The sequence below is a fragment of the Pinus tabuliformis genome, chromosome X, assembly GCF_031772625.1.
Source record: "Pinus tabuliformis cultivar Carrire ecotype Pingquan chromosome X, CPIR1, whole genome shotgun sequence".
NCBI classification, from domain to species: domain Eukaryota; kingdom Viridiplantae; phylum Streptophyta; class Pinopsida; order Pinales; family Pinaceae; genus Pinus; species Pinus tabuliformis.
Window position 1 is genome coordinate 268,490,736 of NC_142308.1, and position 16,240 is coordinate 268,506,975.

Genomic DNA, 16,240 nt, shown 5'->3' on the forward strand with positions numbered 1-16,240 from the left:
GTAGGTAATCCAAAATGAACCCATACATTTTGAAAGAAAAGTTGAGCTGTTTGTTTAGCTGTAATTTGTTTTTTACAAGGCATTAATATGCACATCTTGTTGAACCTATCCACAACTACGTACAAATAATCATGACATTTTCTTGATAAAGGAAGACCTCTTACAAAATCCAATGAAACACTCTCTCATGGACGTGAAGGCACTGGAAGTGGTGTGTACAATCCTAGTTTCCTATTACTAGGCTTACCAACTGCACATAATGAACAACCTCTGATAAAACGTGACACACTTTCAAGCATACGAGGCTAGTAAAAATGCCTCTAAAGATTTGCCACTGTTTACCTTACACCGAATTGTTTAGCAATAAGAGAATTGTGTGCTTCCCTTGTGACATTTACTTTCTCTCCCTGTGGAACAAAAAGTTTTCCCAAATGATACAACAGATTATCATGTACATGGTAGTCTAATTCCTCAACTTGGTGGCCTTGACTCAAGTTTGAATATACCTCTTGAAAGTCAGCATCATGTGCATATTGTTCAACATAACTTTCAGGAAAAACATAATGATTCTTGAGTAAAATGGCTACATTAACAACCGGTCTAGAAATCATATCAGCAACTCTGTTATAAATACCTTTCTTGTACCTGATTATCAAGTGGAATTGCTGTAAGAATCTCATCCAATGAAAGTGCCTTGATTGCTGTAATTTTGTTTGAGATTGCAGATATTGCAAAGGTTGATGATCAGTGTGGATAATGGTTTCTTTTCCCATTAAGTAATGCTTCCATTTATTCACACTTTACACCAATGCGTAAAGCTCTTTATCATATGTAGGATAGTTAATAACATCACCATTAAAAATCTTAGAATGAAATGAAATGGTCTTATCATGTTGTAAAATAATTGCACCCATGGCATAGTCACTTGCATCTATTTGTATTTCAAATGGTTGTTTCAAATTTGACAATGCTAAAACTAGGGCTGAACTGATCTTTTGTTTTAAAGCATTGAATGTTTTTTGTTGTTTGCCTCCCCACTGGAAGACAACCTTCATGTTGGTTAAAGCATGTAGCTGCTATGGAAGAGAAATTAGCAATGAACTTCCTCCAGTACTGCGCTGCTCCCAAAAAACTCCTTACTTTTGTGACTAATTTGGGTATTGGCCAATTCGCAATGACCGAAACTTTAGAAGGGTCAATCTTCAGCTCACCTCCTCCAACTATGTGGCCCAAATACACTAAGGAAGTTTTTCCGAATTCACATTTAGACATTTTCAAAAATAACTGTTCTTTTTTCAAGACATCAAACACTTTCCTCACATGCTTGACACGCTCTTCTTGTGATTTGCTAAATATCAAAATATCATCTAAATAGACAATTACAAACTCATCAATAAGGGATCTTAAAACATCATTCATAACTCTCATGAATGTAGCTGGAGCGTTGCAAAGACTGAAAGGCATAACCAACCACTCCAACAATCCTTGTTTGGTTTTAAAAGCAGTCTTCCAAATATCCTCCTCAGTTATTCTAACTTGATGATATCCACTTCTCAAGTCTAATTTAGTGAAATATTTTTGCATTCTTCAACTGATCTAGTGAATCATCTATTCTGGGAAGTGGGTATCGATTCTTTATGGTAATTTTATTCAAAGCTCGATAATCTACACACATGCACCAGGTTCCATCTTTCTTGGGTACCAAAATAATTGGTGAACAACATGGCGTAGTAGAGGGGCGAATTACACCTTTATCTAACAATTCGTAGACTTGTTTCTTAATTTCTAAGCTTTCCAGAATTGACATTCGATACATACCAATATTTGGGAGTGGACAGTCTTGTTGTAGCTGAATTTCGTGCTGAATTCCCCTTTTTGGTGGTCATCCCTTTGGCTCTTGAAACACATCTCCATATTGATTAACCACATCAACCAATTCGGCTTTCAACTTCACGTCATAGCGTGCAAAGGATTCACACTTCGTGTCATTCTTCTGCTTGATCATAAGGAGCACGAGATTCTTGCTGGAATTGACCAGTCACTTCATTTGCCCTGCACTTGCTAAAGACAGATTAAGCTTTCTACGATGGGCTCTTACAATATAATCCACTCCATCTTTGAACAAATGATATTTGTTCTCAAATCTAAGGAAAACAACTTTCCGGTAATACAGATACGGGCTTCCCAACACAATTCCAGAAATATCCAGCTGCACTACATCTAATTTGACTTCATCAACGAAATTGACAATAATAACAAACCTGAAAAAACATTTCCTTGTGACATGAAGATTTGCATCCCTGGTTATCCAACCCAACAGATACGATTTATGATGTCTAGATTCAATTTCTTGACCAAGTCTGTAGAAATTAAATTTGCCTGGGATCCATTGTCAAACAACGTATCAATCTTGGTGTGTTTGGAAATAACTCTGATATGGAATAACTTAGTTTTGTTTTCTTCATTTGAAGCGTGGTTGGAGTTATTTGTTGCGTTGGTGCTTGCCACAACTTTTCCTTTAGTGACTGTGGCTGCAATCTTTATTTCATCATATGAGTCAAAACCCAAGTCTTGTTGTACACCATCGTTTGTCTGCTGCTTCCCTTTATTGTTAAATTTCTTCGATCTTGATTCAGGATGAAGCTTCCAGCAATGCGCTTCATCATGGCCCTCTTTGGAACAATTATTGCCACGCGGGTTTTTCCCCTTCTTTCTTAACAAAAGCATTTTTCTTTTGCTTTCCTTTAGATTTCTTTCATTTTTCACCACTCTGGAATGGCTTCTTCTTACCTTCTTCTTGTACATTTTTTCCTCTTGCTTCGAGGTGTGTAGGTTGAACACATACCTCATCAAGATTCATGGGATTAAACATAAGAATTGTGTGTCGAAGATAGCTATGCAAACCTCGTATGTATTTCAACAAAGTATCTTGTGACTGCAAGTCTACTCCTGGCATAAGGGCTCTTCTCCTAAACTCCTGAGTATACTCTTGCACATTTTGACCTTTTAACTGTTTGAATTTTTACCAATTCATGATAGCTTTTTGCATATGAGCTAAAGGGTAGAATTGTATTTTTATAGCAGCAATGAAATTAGACCAAGTAATAGAGATCTCATCATGTTTTCTGATCTCGTCTTGAGTCCTTGCTTCCCACCAAATGAGTATTGCACCCTCCATTCTCAATGAAGCCAACTGAATTTTGATCTCATCCTCTTGAAGGTTCTGAATCCTACAATACACCTCCAATTGACGAATCCAATTATCAAGCTTCTTTGCATTTACTTCACCATTATACATGGGCAACTTAAATTTAACATCCAATTTTAGAAAAGGTGATTTACTAATTCCTTTTGAAGAATGATGATGAGTATGAGTAAGGGTTGTATTAGTGGAAGAGTGTGAAGATTCTTGTGAAGAAGAAGATGAAGAAGATGGTGGAGAGGGTGGAGGTTTGTCTCCATTCCCATTACCTCCTTTTCCATTACCTTCTCCTGAAGAACCTTCTCCATTGGGAGGTTTGGAACTTTCTCCTTGCAATCTGCTATTCCTCTCTTCATAGAGGACCTTAACCATCTCAGTCATATCGAAAAAATCCTTTCTGAATGCTCTTTCATCATCGATCATGGTAGGTTCTCCTTCATGAGACATGGTCTCTAAAGACTCAATTGCAACTTCTGCAACTTGAGGATGTACTGGTGTAGAAGACTTTGGCAACCTTGCTCTTCTTCCACTTGAGCCAACTATAGGGCTTTCAACTAGCTTCCCTTCTCCTCTTTTGAGTTTTAACCTTGTTAGCATGACACAAAACTAGCAAACAATACTCCTTTGCATAAGCAAATCTAGTAAGCAAAAACCATTGCTCTGATACCAACTTGATCTGAAATGGAGTAGATTAGTAATGTTGTGCTAATTCCCCATTCATAATAAAACCTAAGATGCTTATCATTTGCTTATCAAGTGCTTAAGGATTCACCATTTTTGCTTAATTAACTAATTCCCATGAGAGTTTCTTATGTAAATGTTATAAACAATTTAACATAAAACATATGCTGAACAATAGCAAAATAACAACAAAGAACATCAAAATACAACTCACAACACAGAGATTTGATGAGATGTTCACCCCTCCTAGGCTATGTCTCATTGGTCCAACTTCCAATGCTTGGGTCTCTCTATTATGCTCAAAATTATAACAAAAGTTTGTTTATAATGCTCAAATGCCTTTGAAACCTATTTCAATGAGTTCAGAATAGCCAAAACTGCCAGAATTGACTCTTTTTGCACCTAATTTGGATAAGAACTGAAGAAATTATGACCTCTCCTAGTTCTCCCACAATTTGCTCAACAAATTTTCCTTTTTCGGCCACTAACCATCAAATTAACCCCAAAATCCGCTAGCTGGGAAAAATTTCGCCACGCGGTGGGCCATATTATGTCGACCAAATCGCAATCGCAACCCTTCCCTGCTCGGGGCCGATTCTGTAACGCCTTTCCGCCTGCGATTGCGATTTGCGATATGTGGGGGCCAATGGTGGCCTGCCACTTGGCGCTTCCTCATTCACTGAAGACCTTGCCACATCATCCAATCCTGCCATGTAGACAAGTCAAACTTGAATTTTGACTTGCTCTAACTTTTGCATACAAGCTCAGATTGGAGTGTCATTCTTACCATTAGATTCAAAATGACGAGTTCTTCGATTTGAAGTTGAGTTTGAGCACCTGATCAAAAACCCACATGAAAGTCATTGGAAAACAACTAAAAGAATACTTTGTATGTTCGAAGTACAGTTCAATTTGGGATTCATTACAGTGTAGAAGCATCTCCTCTATTGGTTAGTTTCACTGATTCTGATTGCGCTAGTGACCCTGATGATCGGAGGTCTACTACAGGTTATGTCTTCACTCTTGGTTCTGGACCTATTACATGGGCTTGCAAGAAACAAAGTGCCATTTCTCTTTCTTCAGCAGAAGCAGAGTATACTGGCACTGTTGAAGCTAGTAAGGAAGCCTTGTGGCTTCGTCAGACCTTGTTAGAGTTTGGTTTTCAGTAGTAGCATCTTACTACACTTTGGTGTGATAATCAAAGTTCCATTCAATTATGCAAAGATCCCATCTAACATCAGCACAGCAAACACATTGAACTACACATGCACTTCATCAGAAAGATCATTCATGATCATGTTCTTGAAGTGCAATATTGTTCAACCGATGATCAAGTTGCCGACATATTTACAAAGGCTCTCACAGAGGCGAATTTTACTAAACTTCGATTTATGGTTCGAGTTCAGGGAGTTGTCACTAAGGGGGGATAGGCTCTACTGCCTCCTTCCTTCTCATACTGTGTCATCTTTGTACATCCTTCAATCCTATCCCAAATTGTTCTTAAGGGGGGATGTTAGGATATTCTGACACATAGGAAATAATTAAGTATAACTTGGTCTAGTGTATAGTTAGGTAAAGTGTGTTTCTTTAGTATGTACTTTTTGTAACTTACAATCCGACGGTCACGATATGTGTAGACATGAAGTGATCCAACGGTTCATTCTCTCCTTGGTATTACTGACACTTGATCTGTGGCTTAACACCCTATTGGTCCATGATCTCTATTTAAAGAGCACGAAGGGTCATTAGTTAGGTGACTGTTTATGAGAGAAGATTATGTAAATTTTCTTTCTTTTACATTAATAAATTGCCTGAAGTGGCTGCGTTGGCTTGACTCAGACCGTGGACTGTTTCCATCTTTGAGGGTTTTAACCACGTCAACAATACTGGTGTACTGATATGTGATCTGTTTGTGAGCGGTGTCCTTTGGTGTTCTATCTAAGGACCTTACGCTGTAAATTCCTACACTTTCAATGTGATTTTGATCCTACTGTTTTTCCTGGTTTGAGTGCAAAGGACCCAACTCCTATTTCCTATTCAAATTCTTAATGGTTTGCAAGTTTGCTAGCTGTTTTTCTTTTATGTATATTTTGTTCTTTCAAGATATACTCAAAATGTGTGGTTTTGTTTTTTTGAGTTTCTATGTAATAATTAAGTGGGTGAATTCGTGTGGTTTTGTTTTTTTGAGTTTCTATGTAATAATTAAGTGGGTGAATTCTTTGGTCGCCCTTGAGAAAGGGGAAACCTCCTACAAAGAATTAACATTGCATAAATGAACAATATATAAGAATGAACACTGCATACATGAACAATATGTAAGAATGAACACTGCATAAATAGATAATATAAATTTTTTAATTTACCAAAAAACATTAGATAGAAAGATAGTTAATTTTATTATATAAAATTATTACATCAAAATTAATTGTAATTAAAAACTTATTATTTTTCATTTAAATTTTTTTCCCTTATCATAAAAATAATTTTTTAAGTAAAAATCACATCAAAATTAATTAATGAAAAATATTTAATTTTATTAGGTAAAATTATTACATCAAAATTAATATTAATTGAAAAATATAATTAATTTTATTATATAAAATTATTACATCAAAATTAATTCTAATTAATTTTTTTTTTTTTTTTTTTACAAATAAAAAACTTGGCATAAAATCACATCCTCAAAATTTTGTCTCCACATTTAAATAACACCATCAAAATTTTGCCAATACATTTCAAACCATCACGTGTGTAAAACTTTTTAATATTTAAAAAAAAAAAAAAAAAACTACTCCTAATTTAATATGCTAAAACATAATTAAAAAAATATCATAAAAGTATTAAAATTTCAATTAAATATCTCTACTGTCCCAACCACCAAGTCATAAAAGTATTAAAATTTCAATTAAATATCTCTACTGTCCCAACCACCAAAATGAAAGACTGATATTTTTTAATATTTTCAACAAAATATTGTCTATGTAAAACTTTTTAATGTTTTAAATAAAAAGTCATATAAAACTACTCCTAATTTAATATGCTAAAACATAATTAAAAAAATATCATAAAAGCATTAAAATTTCAATTAAATATCTGTACTGTCCCGATCAAAATGAAAGACTATGATATTTTTTAATATTTTCAACTAAATATTGTCTATTGAAAATCACGTCGATGCGACCCCTTTGAAATTTGGGGCCTGTAATTCGATATTTATGAGAGAGTGGGCTGGGTGCAATGTACGTCACTGTCTGTAAAATATAACCTTTATTTTTCTACATAAAATTAATTGAAAACCCCATAAAATTTATTAACCGACATACGTAAAATAGGAAAAAAATAAAATAAAAGCCCCAAAATTGCCCAAAAACAAAATGCCACAAATCCGAAATTTATTAACCGACATACGTAAAATAGGAAAAAAAAATAAAATAAAAGCCCCAAAATTGCCCAAAAACAAAATGCCACAAATGCGAGAACAATTTGAAAACAAAATCTGTGGCGTGACAAGCGAGAGTCACTGAGAGGAAGGCCAGATGTGTCATGGGGAAAATGTGTCATGATAGTTGGGTACAAATAACGAGCCACCTGCTCTATGTTTTCGAAGTTTTCTGTTGGATTTGTCCGGGTGAGAGAGCGTTCGTTCGTTGCGCGAGAGGGGCAAAATGCTGAGCGTGGGGAATTGCCATTGCCGCCCCTGGAAGTGCCGTACGAACGCGATCACATTTAAATCACCATTTACTTCATCATCACCATGGTTAAATGCAGGCCCTGCTCCTTTAAACAGGAACTTCAGATTCTTCAAGCTCGAAATCTCCGCCTCTGCTTCCCCCAAGACAAGACTCTGTGAGGAGGAAGCGCAGCAGCTGAGCTTAGCGGATCGGCTGAGGCCCGGCGGCAAAGCCCCCGATGGGCTCTCGTACAAGGAGAACTTTACCATTCGCTGCTATGAAGTCGGAGTTAACCGCACTGCCACCATTGAGGCCGTCGCTAATCTGCTCCAGGTGCCCCACATTGCCTTGAAAACCCACCGCAATTTTTTCTTTCAATTTGTTTACTTATTTTTTCGAGTCTGCAGGAAGTTGCATGCAACCATGCCCAGAGTGTGGGGTTCTCCACCGATGGATTCGCCACCACGCCTACCATGAGAAAGCGTCACCTCATCTGGGTCGCCGCTCGCATGCACATCGAGGTCTACAAGTATCCCGCTTGGTCAGTACCCAGTAACTTTTACCTTTCAACGGGATTCGAACCCCTGATACAAGTCAATGGGGTTCGAACCCCGGACAGTCTTAAGGCATAGATCGCGTCCGGGTGTTGGCCTCCGCGTGAGCCTTCGTATATTCGAATAAAATTTAATATGCTAACAGACGGAGTTTCTTGTTTGGTATCGTTATGTATGCTATGTAGAGTGTTCTTTAGTTTTGGGCATTGAGAAAGTAAAGTAGAGATGAATGTATGAAGCAGGGGGGACGTAACGGAAATCGAGACATGGTGCCAAAGTGAGGGGAAAATTGGGACAAGACGTGACTGGATTCTCAAGGATGCGACCACAGAGAACATCATTGGACGAGCCACGAGGTAATACTAGTTATACGAGATTGTTTTAATTACAATTATAGGCATTCAATTTCAGTCCATGGAGAATGTATTGCAGCATTTTCCATCAAATTTATTAAAATAAATAAATCATTCAGAAACAGCTTACTAAGGTGCATTCTACAGCCTACCAGCCCCGTATAGACGAGATCTATGCATGTGCTACTTTATAATCCAAAATGCAAAAATGAGGCAAGATGGGCTTATGCTAGTAAATTTACAATGAAATTGTAATTTGAGAAATATATATTCTATATTGGCATATTCCACATCATCTTTGTTTCCAAGAAAAAAATTATATTTGATACTCAAGGAGAGATCAATATATATCGTACATGTCTGCTCGACACTGCTAGCAATTCTTCGTATTCATCAACATTTTTTGACTAAAACGGTTTATTTTGTATCAAAATGATGCTGCAGCCTTACTGTACAGCTCAGCAACACAAACTGTATGGTATTCTTGATGCCATTGTAGCAAAATTATTGCAAAATTTTCAAAACACATTGTTCTTTTGTCTTCTTCTGAGGTAAAGCTATTGATTCTACGGGTTTATTCCTTATTGAACTGCTCTAGAATCAGTACTTTTTTGCAAAATATATAAAAACTTGGAGTTATACGAGATGCATAATTGCTATGTGCTTCATTTTATTCCTCCAATGGGGATTGTTCTCTTGTTCCACTGTTTCCATCTTGACATCACCTGGGTCCTGTTGCACCGAGTCTTTTTCCCGAGCCTCCTTTGGGACTGAACCAATTGATAATCTCTGCTGTAATATCCCAGACTGCGTGCTTCCTGCCAAACCAGTCACCATATGTTGTGATATCCTGCGTTCCTCCACCAGATTTTCTATTTGCCTCCTCTTGCCTCCTCTGTTGAACTGCCATTTAAAAAACCTCTGCTTACCCCTGTTTCATGGTTACCTGCTGGTCATGGAATTGATTGGTGCAGTTAGCAATTGCAGAGTGATTGATTGAATTCAAACTTTCTTGGTGTCTTAGAACTCGTTATAATCCCAATATCTCACAAATAGCACACCTATCCGCATGTCTTTTCTCCTCCATGTCAAATTTTTGAAAATTGAAGTACCGAGGCTGAAATTGAACAAATATTTCAGAGGGCAAGCTTTTGTTGGTTTCCATATTGTAGAGGGAACCACCAGAATGCCATACACATTAGATAGCCAACCAATTTTTTGATTAGCGATGGGATTGAGATGACTTCTAGATTTCATTACCAAAGATTTAAACCATAACAACAGCAAATTCAATCTACATGGAGATATCCCACCTTCATTTGTCATTTCAAATAATTTGCCATATTATTTTGATCCTCCTCTTTCATGTATGTGGGCATACGATGATGACTAATGCTTACCCACTGTCCTCGGGAATGAACTGCCACTTGGGTATGCATGTGCCATGAGCATACTGACTTTACTCCATAGTGTGTAGTATCTTGCATTGGGTTGTTCATTAATTAAATAATAATAGGATTGGAGTTAATATAATATCCCCTTTTGTTTGTAGTTTTCCAACCTCCTATTGAGTAGCGGAAGTGGCCAAACTGTCTACTCGTTGATTTATTGCTTGTAGAACGAACGTGATAATATTCAACTGAAGCACTGTTTTGCTTCTTGTTGGATTTTGGATATCAACCTTTCCATGGTCAATGTGCCATAATTGCCCTTGAAGTTGGTCACCCTTTCTAGAAGTTGTATAAGTAAACACTCACAAGGAAATGGTCAAATCACTTCTTAGAAACTTCTAGAAGAGTAATGGTGATGACTGTTGTGATCACATTCATGGATGTGACACACTAGCTCACAAATACATCAAATAAGCTCTCATGTATGAACATGAATACAAGAAAAGGGGACTCCCCTCATGCATTTTCAAATAATACATATATATTGAGTGATAATGATGATCAAATAATGCTGAGTGTACATGAATGCTGATGTAGATTTTTGGTGATGATGCAACATCTATGTCATTGTCCATGTCAGTTGATATAGATCCCAATGCACGAACATACATCCTAGGAAACTTTGACGCATCCTAATGTGATCAAATATAGTTGTATATAGGTAGATGGATCCTAATGCAGATAAATGGATCATGAGGCACTGTGCATGCACCTCGAGGCATGGTACATGGGTTCCAATGGATGGCTTTCACCTATAATGAAACATCGAGCTTCAATTGGTTTTTGCCACTAACATAGATAAGGTTATCTAGCACAAATAACATAAACAAATGTTACCAATCTACATAGAGCCAACCGATTAGGACAACCTTACCCTTGTTACATGTGTTTATGGGCTAGGACATAGGTTTTTCCCAAGTCCTCTTGGTTAGAGTATGTAAATGATGTTAATTTGTGGAAAGGGAATATAAGGGTAACCCATGGATTAACTTTCAAAATCATGACATGATGGGTTTATGTTTTGGCCCAACTAGCAAATTAAACTGTGGCTAGGAGTCTTCATTTATTAGCAAGGCAACCAACTCAAGGATGAATGTGCAAGATTCCTTGTAGTCAAAGTGCTCCACAAGAAGGCATGTGGTTAAACCCAAAAAATAGAAAGTAATAGGCGTCACTAGAGGTCTCCACAAGTGCACCCTCGAAGATGATCTCCAAAAATAGAAGGGACGAAACCTTCAACATGTGCACCCTCCAGGATGAATCTCCAAGAATAGACAAAAGACAAGTAGTAGGCATGCAAAAACCACACTTGTGGCCCTCCAAGTATGCTACACACCTCACAATAATTGCCGTCCAAAACCACCTCAATAAAATAATATATGTCCCAAGTCAAAGGGGTGAGGACACTCTCTGAGAAGGTCAAAAGATGCCAGGTGTAGCTGAAATATCCATGCAATAAAAAGCTGAAGGAACACCTAGGAGAGGTATGCCCTAAAAGTGTGTGCCATGCAACTACGTCATCCACCCACAAATAATAAAATACTCTCCAACAAAATATTTTCTAATGAAATTTGCCCTAGGAGACTATGCTAAGGTGGTTAGAACTCATCAATAAAATATTCCTCCATATGCCATGTCATAAAGATGTCCATCCAATAGAAAGGAGTGTGCCCTAGAGAAGTGTGTCAACCTCTCCAAGAAACAAAGAAAATATTGCATGCCTTGGAAATTGTGTCCAAGAAGCAAGGCACAACACTAGAAAGCCTTAATTGACTCCAATTTCTCCCTTCAAGTGTGAAAAGGAAGCTAGTGAAGTAGGGTACCCAAGCTATTAATCTTCATGTGTGCCAATGAAGGTTGCACTCTAATAAAGTGTTGTATCATGCAAAAAAATGTTCTTTGTAGCAAACCCCACCATGATAACAACAAAACATAAAGCTTGAACCTAAGGTGCAACACCACCAAGGGATTGTTACATCAAAAATCATAATCTGACCTTATGGAAAGGTTAGATCACCATTAAATCACATGCAATACCCCCCTCCTCTAACTCAAATTTAGGAAATAACACATCAATGAGGGTACTAATATCATCAAGCACTTTTCCCCCTAGGTGATGTGTCACTAATGTACCATAATTAAGGTATATCACAGGAAAATGCCACAAAGGCAACTTGAATCACCCGACCATAGCAAAATCATAAGAGAAAGGGACATAACAAAGTGCTAACTCATCCAATCATCAAGTATGCCCCTCATCATACATCCAACACACGAGGATCATGTAGGACACCCTCTTCTAGTGACACCAACATCATACATCAACCACCCAAGTCACTGAGAAACATCAACAACAATGTCATGAAACTTCTACTTCCTACCACTATCATCATCTAACCTCTTGGGAGGGTTAGAACCATTATCCATATCCAAGATAAGCATATCAAACATACGCTAATGAGATAAAATGCTCCACAACAATCAAATATCCAACCAAAGCGGTAATCAACAAGGCCAACACATGTAAGAAGACCACCAAGCAACAACCACAATCATCCAACCAAGGCGAAGGGAGACTCCCTCAACCCAAAGACTTACAACGAAGCAGCAACAAATATCCATCAATGTGATGAAAATCATAAAGTGAAACCTCGTAAAATATGAGATGTAACAATAGGCTCCATATTGGAGATATGCATTCTTCTTGAGAGTGCACAAGAACTCCAAAAATCTCTGGTCAAATCTGTCAAGAAAAAATAAGATTTATGTAGTGGAATGAATACATTTCAACATTCACAAACACCATATACTTTTTCTTGAATACATCACCAAGAGATCAAAATTTGGCTACAACAATGCCCAAAAGATACAAGAAAGTAAATTTTCAGCTTAGTCATCCTAGTCTGCTCTAACTTAGGATGGAACAAAAGGTTGGGTGAATTTTAATAGCCCATGCAACCAGCCAAACATCTCCTCAATGCTATGGATTTTAACCTTGTGTTTGGTAATGAATCATGATCCAAAACAAGGTTACATGAATATAGGCTGAAATCTGTAGTACATCATAGCTGCAAAATGAAATTACATTATGAATATGGTTTTCAATACAAAATCTGAACAAGAATAGCATGCTTCAGCAAGTGCTAACTCAATCCCATGTTGAAGAGGGCTGAAATATGAATATGGCAGCCCATTATCTGTCTCCAAATGGTAAAAAATAGGCCTTTTAAAAGGCAAATTTGCAATAAAAACATTATTACCACTTACGAAAAAAGAGGAAGTTGGTTGCTCCAACAAAGAAATGTCTTCAACCAAGCATAAGGATGTGGTAGAAAATGAAATAAAATTCCTAGATTTGGAAACAAAATTTTGCACACAATTGGATGGCTGGAAATGGCTGTCATAAAATATGCATTCATTATCATGCTGTTCCAAACAATTTCCAGCACCAAAAATATTATTTCTTGCTGAAAAATCACATGCATTTTCTCAAATATTTGAATAAGAATATGACTGCAAATTTGCAGCACTTTCAAAATCACAAAAGGGCACTAAAATTTGAAAAATTCAAGCATTTTTTGCCATAAAAAAGGCTGAAAATTTCTGCATGATATGACAATCACAAAAGCATGCTGCTCTAAACAAAAATTAGCCCCCACTAGTGGAGATGTTGTGCTGCGTGCGTAAAAATATGGAAACATGAGGATAGATATGGATGGAAAATGTCTGCATATTTAAGACCAAGAATATGCCCCACATGCTCAAAAAAACTTGCAATAACCATTGACACACATGGCTGAAAAATGCTACTAAAAAAATCTGCAATATTTTCCAACATATATGGTTGTCCAAGAGGATCAAAATGTGCAATATTAGTATCATTCTCCTGGCTGCCCTCTTTATAATGTGTAGCTGCGATAGAATCTTCAATAGCCTCATGCAATCCTAACACACCATATTTTTCTTTAGCATATTCAATAAAAGATGTCCATGCTTTCTTTTTATCATTTATTTTGTCGAAGCGAGCTTTTGAAGGGTTCTCTTATATACAAGATTAATACTATCAAGTTTCCTTTTCATGTCTTTACAAATTTCAGCTCAAAAAAATCATTTAATTCTTCCATTTGATCCTCTCTACATCAATTCAAAATCCTTGAAAAATTACGAGGAGATAACAAAATGAAAATATCTCATTTGGATTGAGATTACAATACTATTCTCCAAAGTGTGAACATTTCCATAATTACATATTCATGGACAAAATTACACTTTTCAATAAACTCCATGAAAGATGCAACAAAAGGTAGAAAATTATTATGGTTTCCATTGAATCTCAGAGTGTGCTTCGTCAGTATTCATAGTGGAACTCATGTGGATATCCATGAATGAATAAGAAATTTAAAAGACCAAGCAACTTTGCTCCCAACTCCTTGCAAGATGGGTTTAAACTTCACACCTTTTTACTTCAAATCTAAACAATCTGAAATACACATCATTATCATACCTCATACCCATGATGTGGAGTTGCCAAGGTAAGCATTCAAATGCGTTCAATATTGTTGAGTGTGCTCATCTAAATAATGAAGAATGTCCTCAAACTTCTTCAAAAAACAAAGGCTTCATTCATGTTAATTTTTCATCACTTGTTCTATGCTGCAACTATTACTTCAACAATATTTAATAGCATTCAATTTCTCAATTTCACTTCTTCAATTTTCCAATGACAGTAGAGCAATAGTAGATAGAACAAATAAACAAATGCACATAGAAAGACAGCCAAAAGACAAGAGACACAAATTTGGTCAAAGACTAGGGCAAAACCCACTGTGGGGAAAACTCTTGCATATCTTCTTCTTATTAGACTGTCTTCAAATGTTCAGCAGAAAGAGTACATCATCCAAGAGTCAAAGTCAAACTGTGACTTAGTCAACATCCAATGTCAATATTCAATATCAAACTGTTATCCAAAGCATAGACAAAGTAAAGAGATGTAGTCAACAATGGTCAAATCTGAACCTTCTGTAATCTGATTCGGTCAACAGCAGTCAACAGCATTAGAGTCAACCCTAACCAGTCAATGGTCAAGGGTCAAAACTGTCCTCCAGCAGCTTGGTCAAAGGGCTTCAATTCAGTCTCTTTAGCAGGTCAAAAATCTGTCAAAACAGTGCCAGTCTGAACAGTCAAACTTGGTCAATGCATAGGTGAAGTCTGCGGTCAAAGTGCCCAGATTTCCTCGGATTCTGTGCCCTCCAATGCAGCCTCTTGAAACAGAAACAGTCCCAAAGAAAACGCAGTCAAAGCATGTCAAATGTGCCCAAGTCAACGCAGGTCAATGCCCTGAAACAACCCTGCAATTCGGCCCAGTCAAAGGTGTCTTCTGTCCTTCGCACGTGTGAGAGGAGTCCTTCCAAGTCTGAGCTGTACGAACCAATAATAAGAGGAGAGAGAAGATATGTTGTGTTGCTTGATGCTCCAAATGAGGTGTGATGTCTCTTGTATTTATACCAATCCGAGTGGGTGAAAAAACATATTGAATGGGCATCATGAGCCTACATAAATGTGTGGCTGACCTTAACAATTGTACATGTGTGAGAATAAATTAAAATTCCAACTTCTTCTTGTCCAAAATGAGTGATCTTTAGGTCGATTTTGGACCTCTCGAAGAGAGAAATTTAATACAACAATTATCTCCATCAAATGAGCTGTCCAAAGTGGAATTTAACCCTAGTTGAATAATTTAACAATTCATTCATGAAATCGCCATATGAGCAAGAGATCTTCAAAACATGTACCCATAAAATCAATGTGGCAAATCTACCCAATCCAAGAAATAGACTCTATCCCAGGCAGTAACAACAAAATGTAGCACTTCCAAAGTGATGTAAATTCCCAAGCATCAAGGGGCTATTTTTGTGCAACTTGGAAAGACTATCCACTATAGCCATAACAGCTCTTCCTTCTCTTTTGGTTGGCTCTTCTCCAACACAAGTGGAAATTCCCTAAAAAGTAGTATTGCTAAAAGGCTATCGAGTGGAAGCACAAGGTGATTCAATGGAGACAACTTGGCCTAAGCAAAGCATGTGGTAATATTATAATTGATTGAGTGGTGTGAGAAGGGAGAAAATCCAAGCCCATTAATGACTTGGTCTTGGATTTTCTCTTCATTTTTCCCTTCTCACACCACTTATTAATTCATTATACTATGCCCCCCTGTTTTTGCTTAAACCAACTCTAAATTAAATCATCTTGTCTCCACTATATAGCCTTAGCCATCCTACCTTTTATAGAAGCCCCCGTTGGGTTGGACACGAGCCAACCAAAAGAGAGA

General features: G+C 37.1%; 1 protein-coding gene across 2 annotated transcripts in view; it reads left to right on the plus strand.

Moving 5' to 3' along the window:
* Positions 1-7,333: 7,333 nt before the first annotated feature.
* The window catches only part of LOC149139420 (oleoyl-acyl carrier protein thioesterase 1, chloroplastic-like), a 42,004-nt gene continuing 33,097 nt past the window's right edge, over positions 7,334-16,240 (plus strand). For both annotated transcript variants that reach the window (XM_089448864.1, XM_089448865.1), the window contains exons 1-3: positions 7,334-7,887; positions 7,962-8,095; positions 8,351-8,464. In XM_089448864.1, the coding sequence (XP_089304990.1) occupies positions 7,549-7,887; positions 7,962-8,095; positions 8,351-8,464 (587 nt within the window). In that variant the 5' untranslated portion in view covers positions 7,334-7,548. The remainder of the gene's footprint in view (positions 7,888-7,961; positions 8,096-8,350; positions 8,465-16,240) is intronic.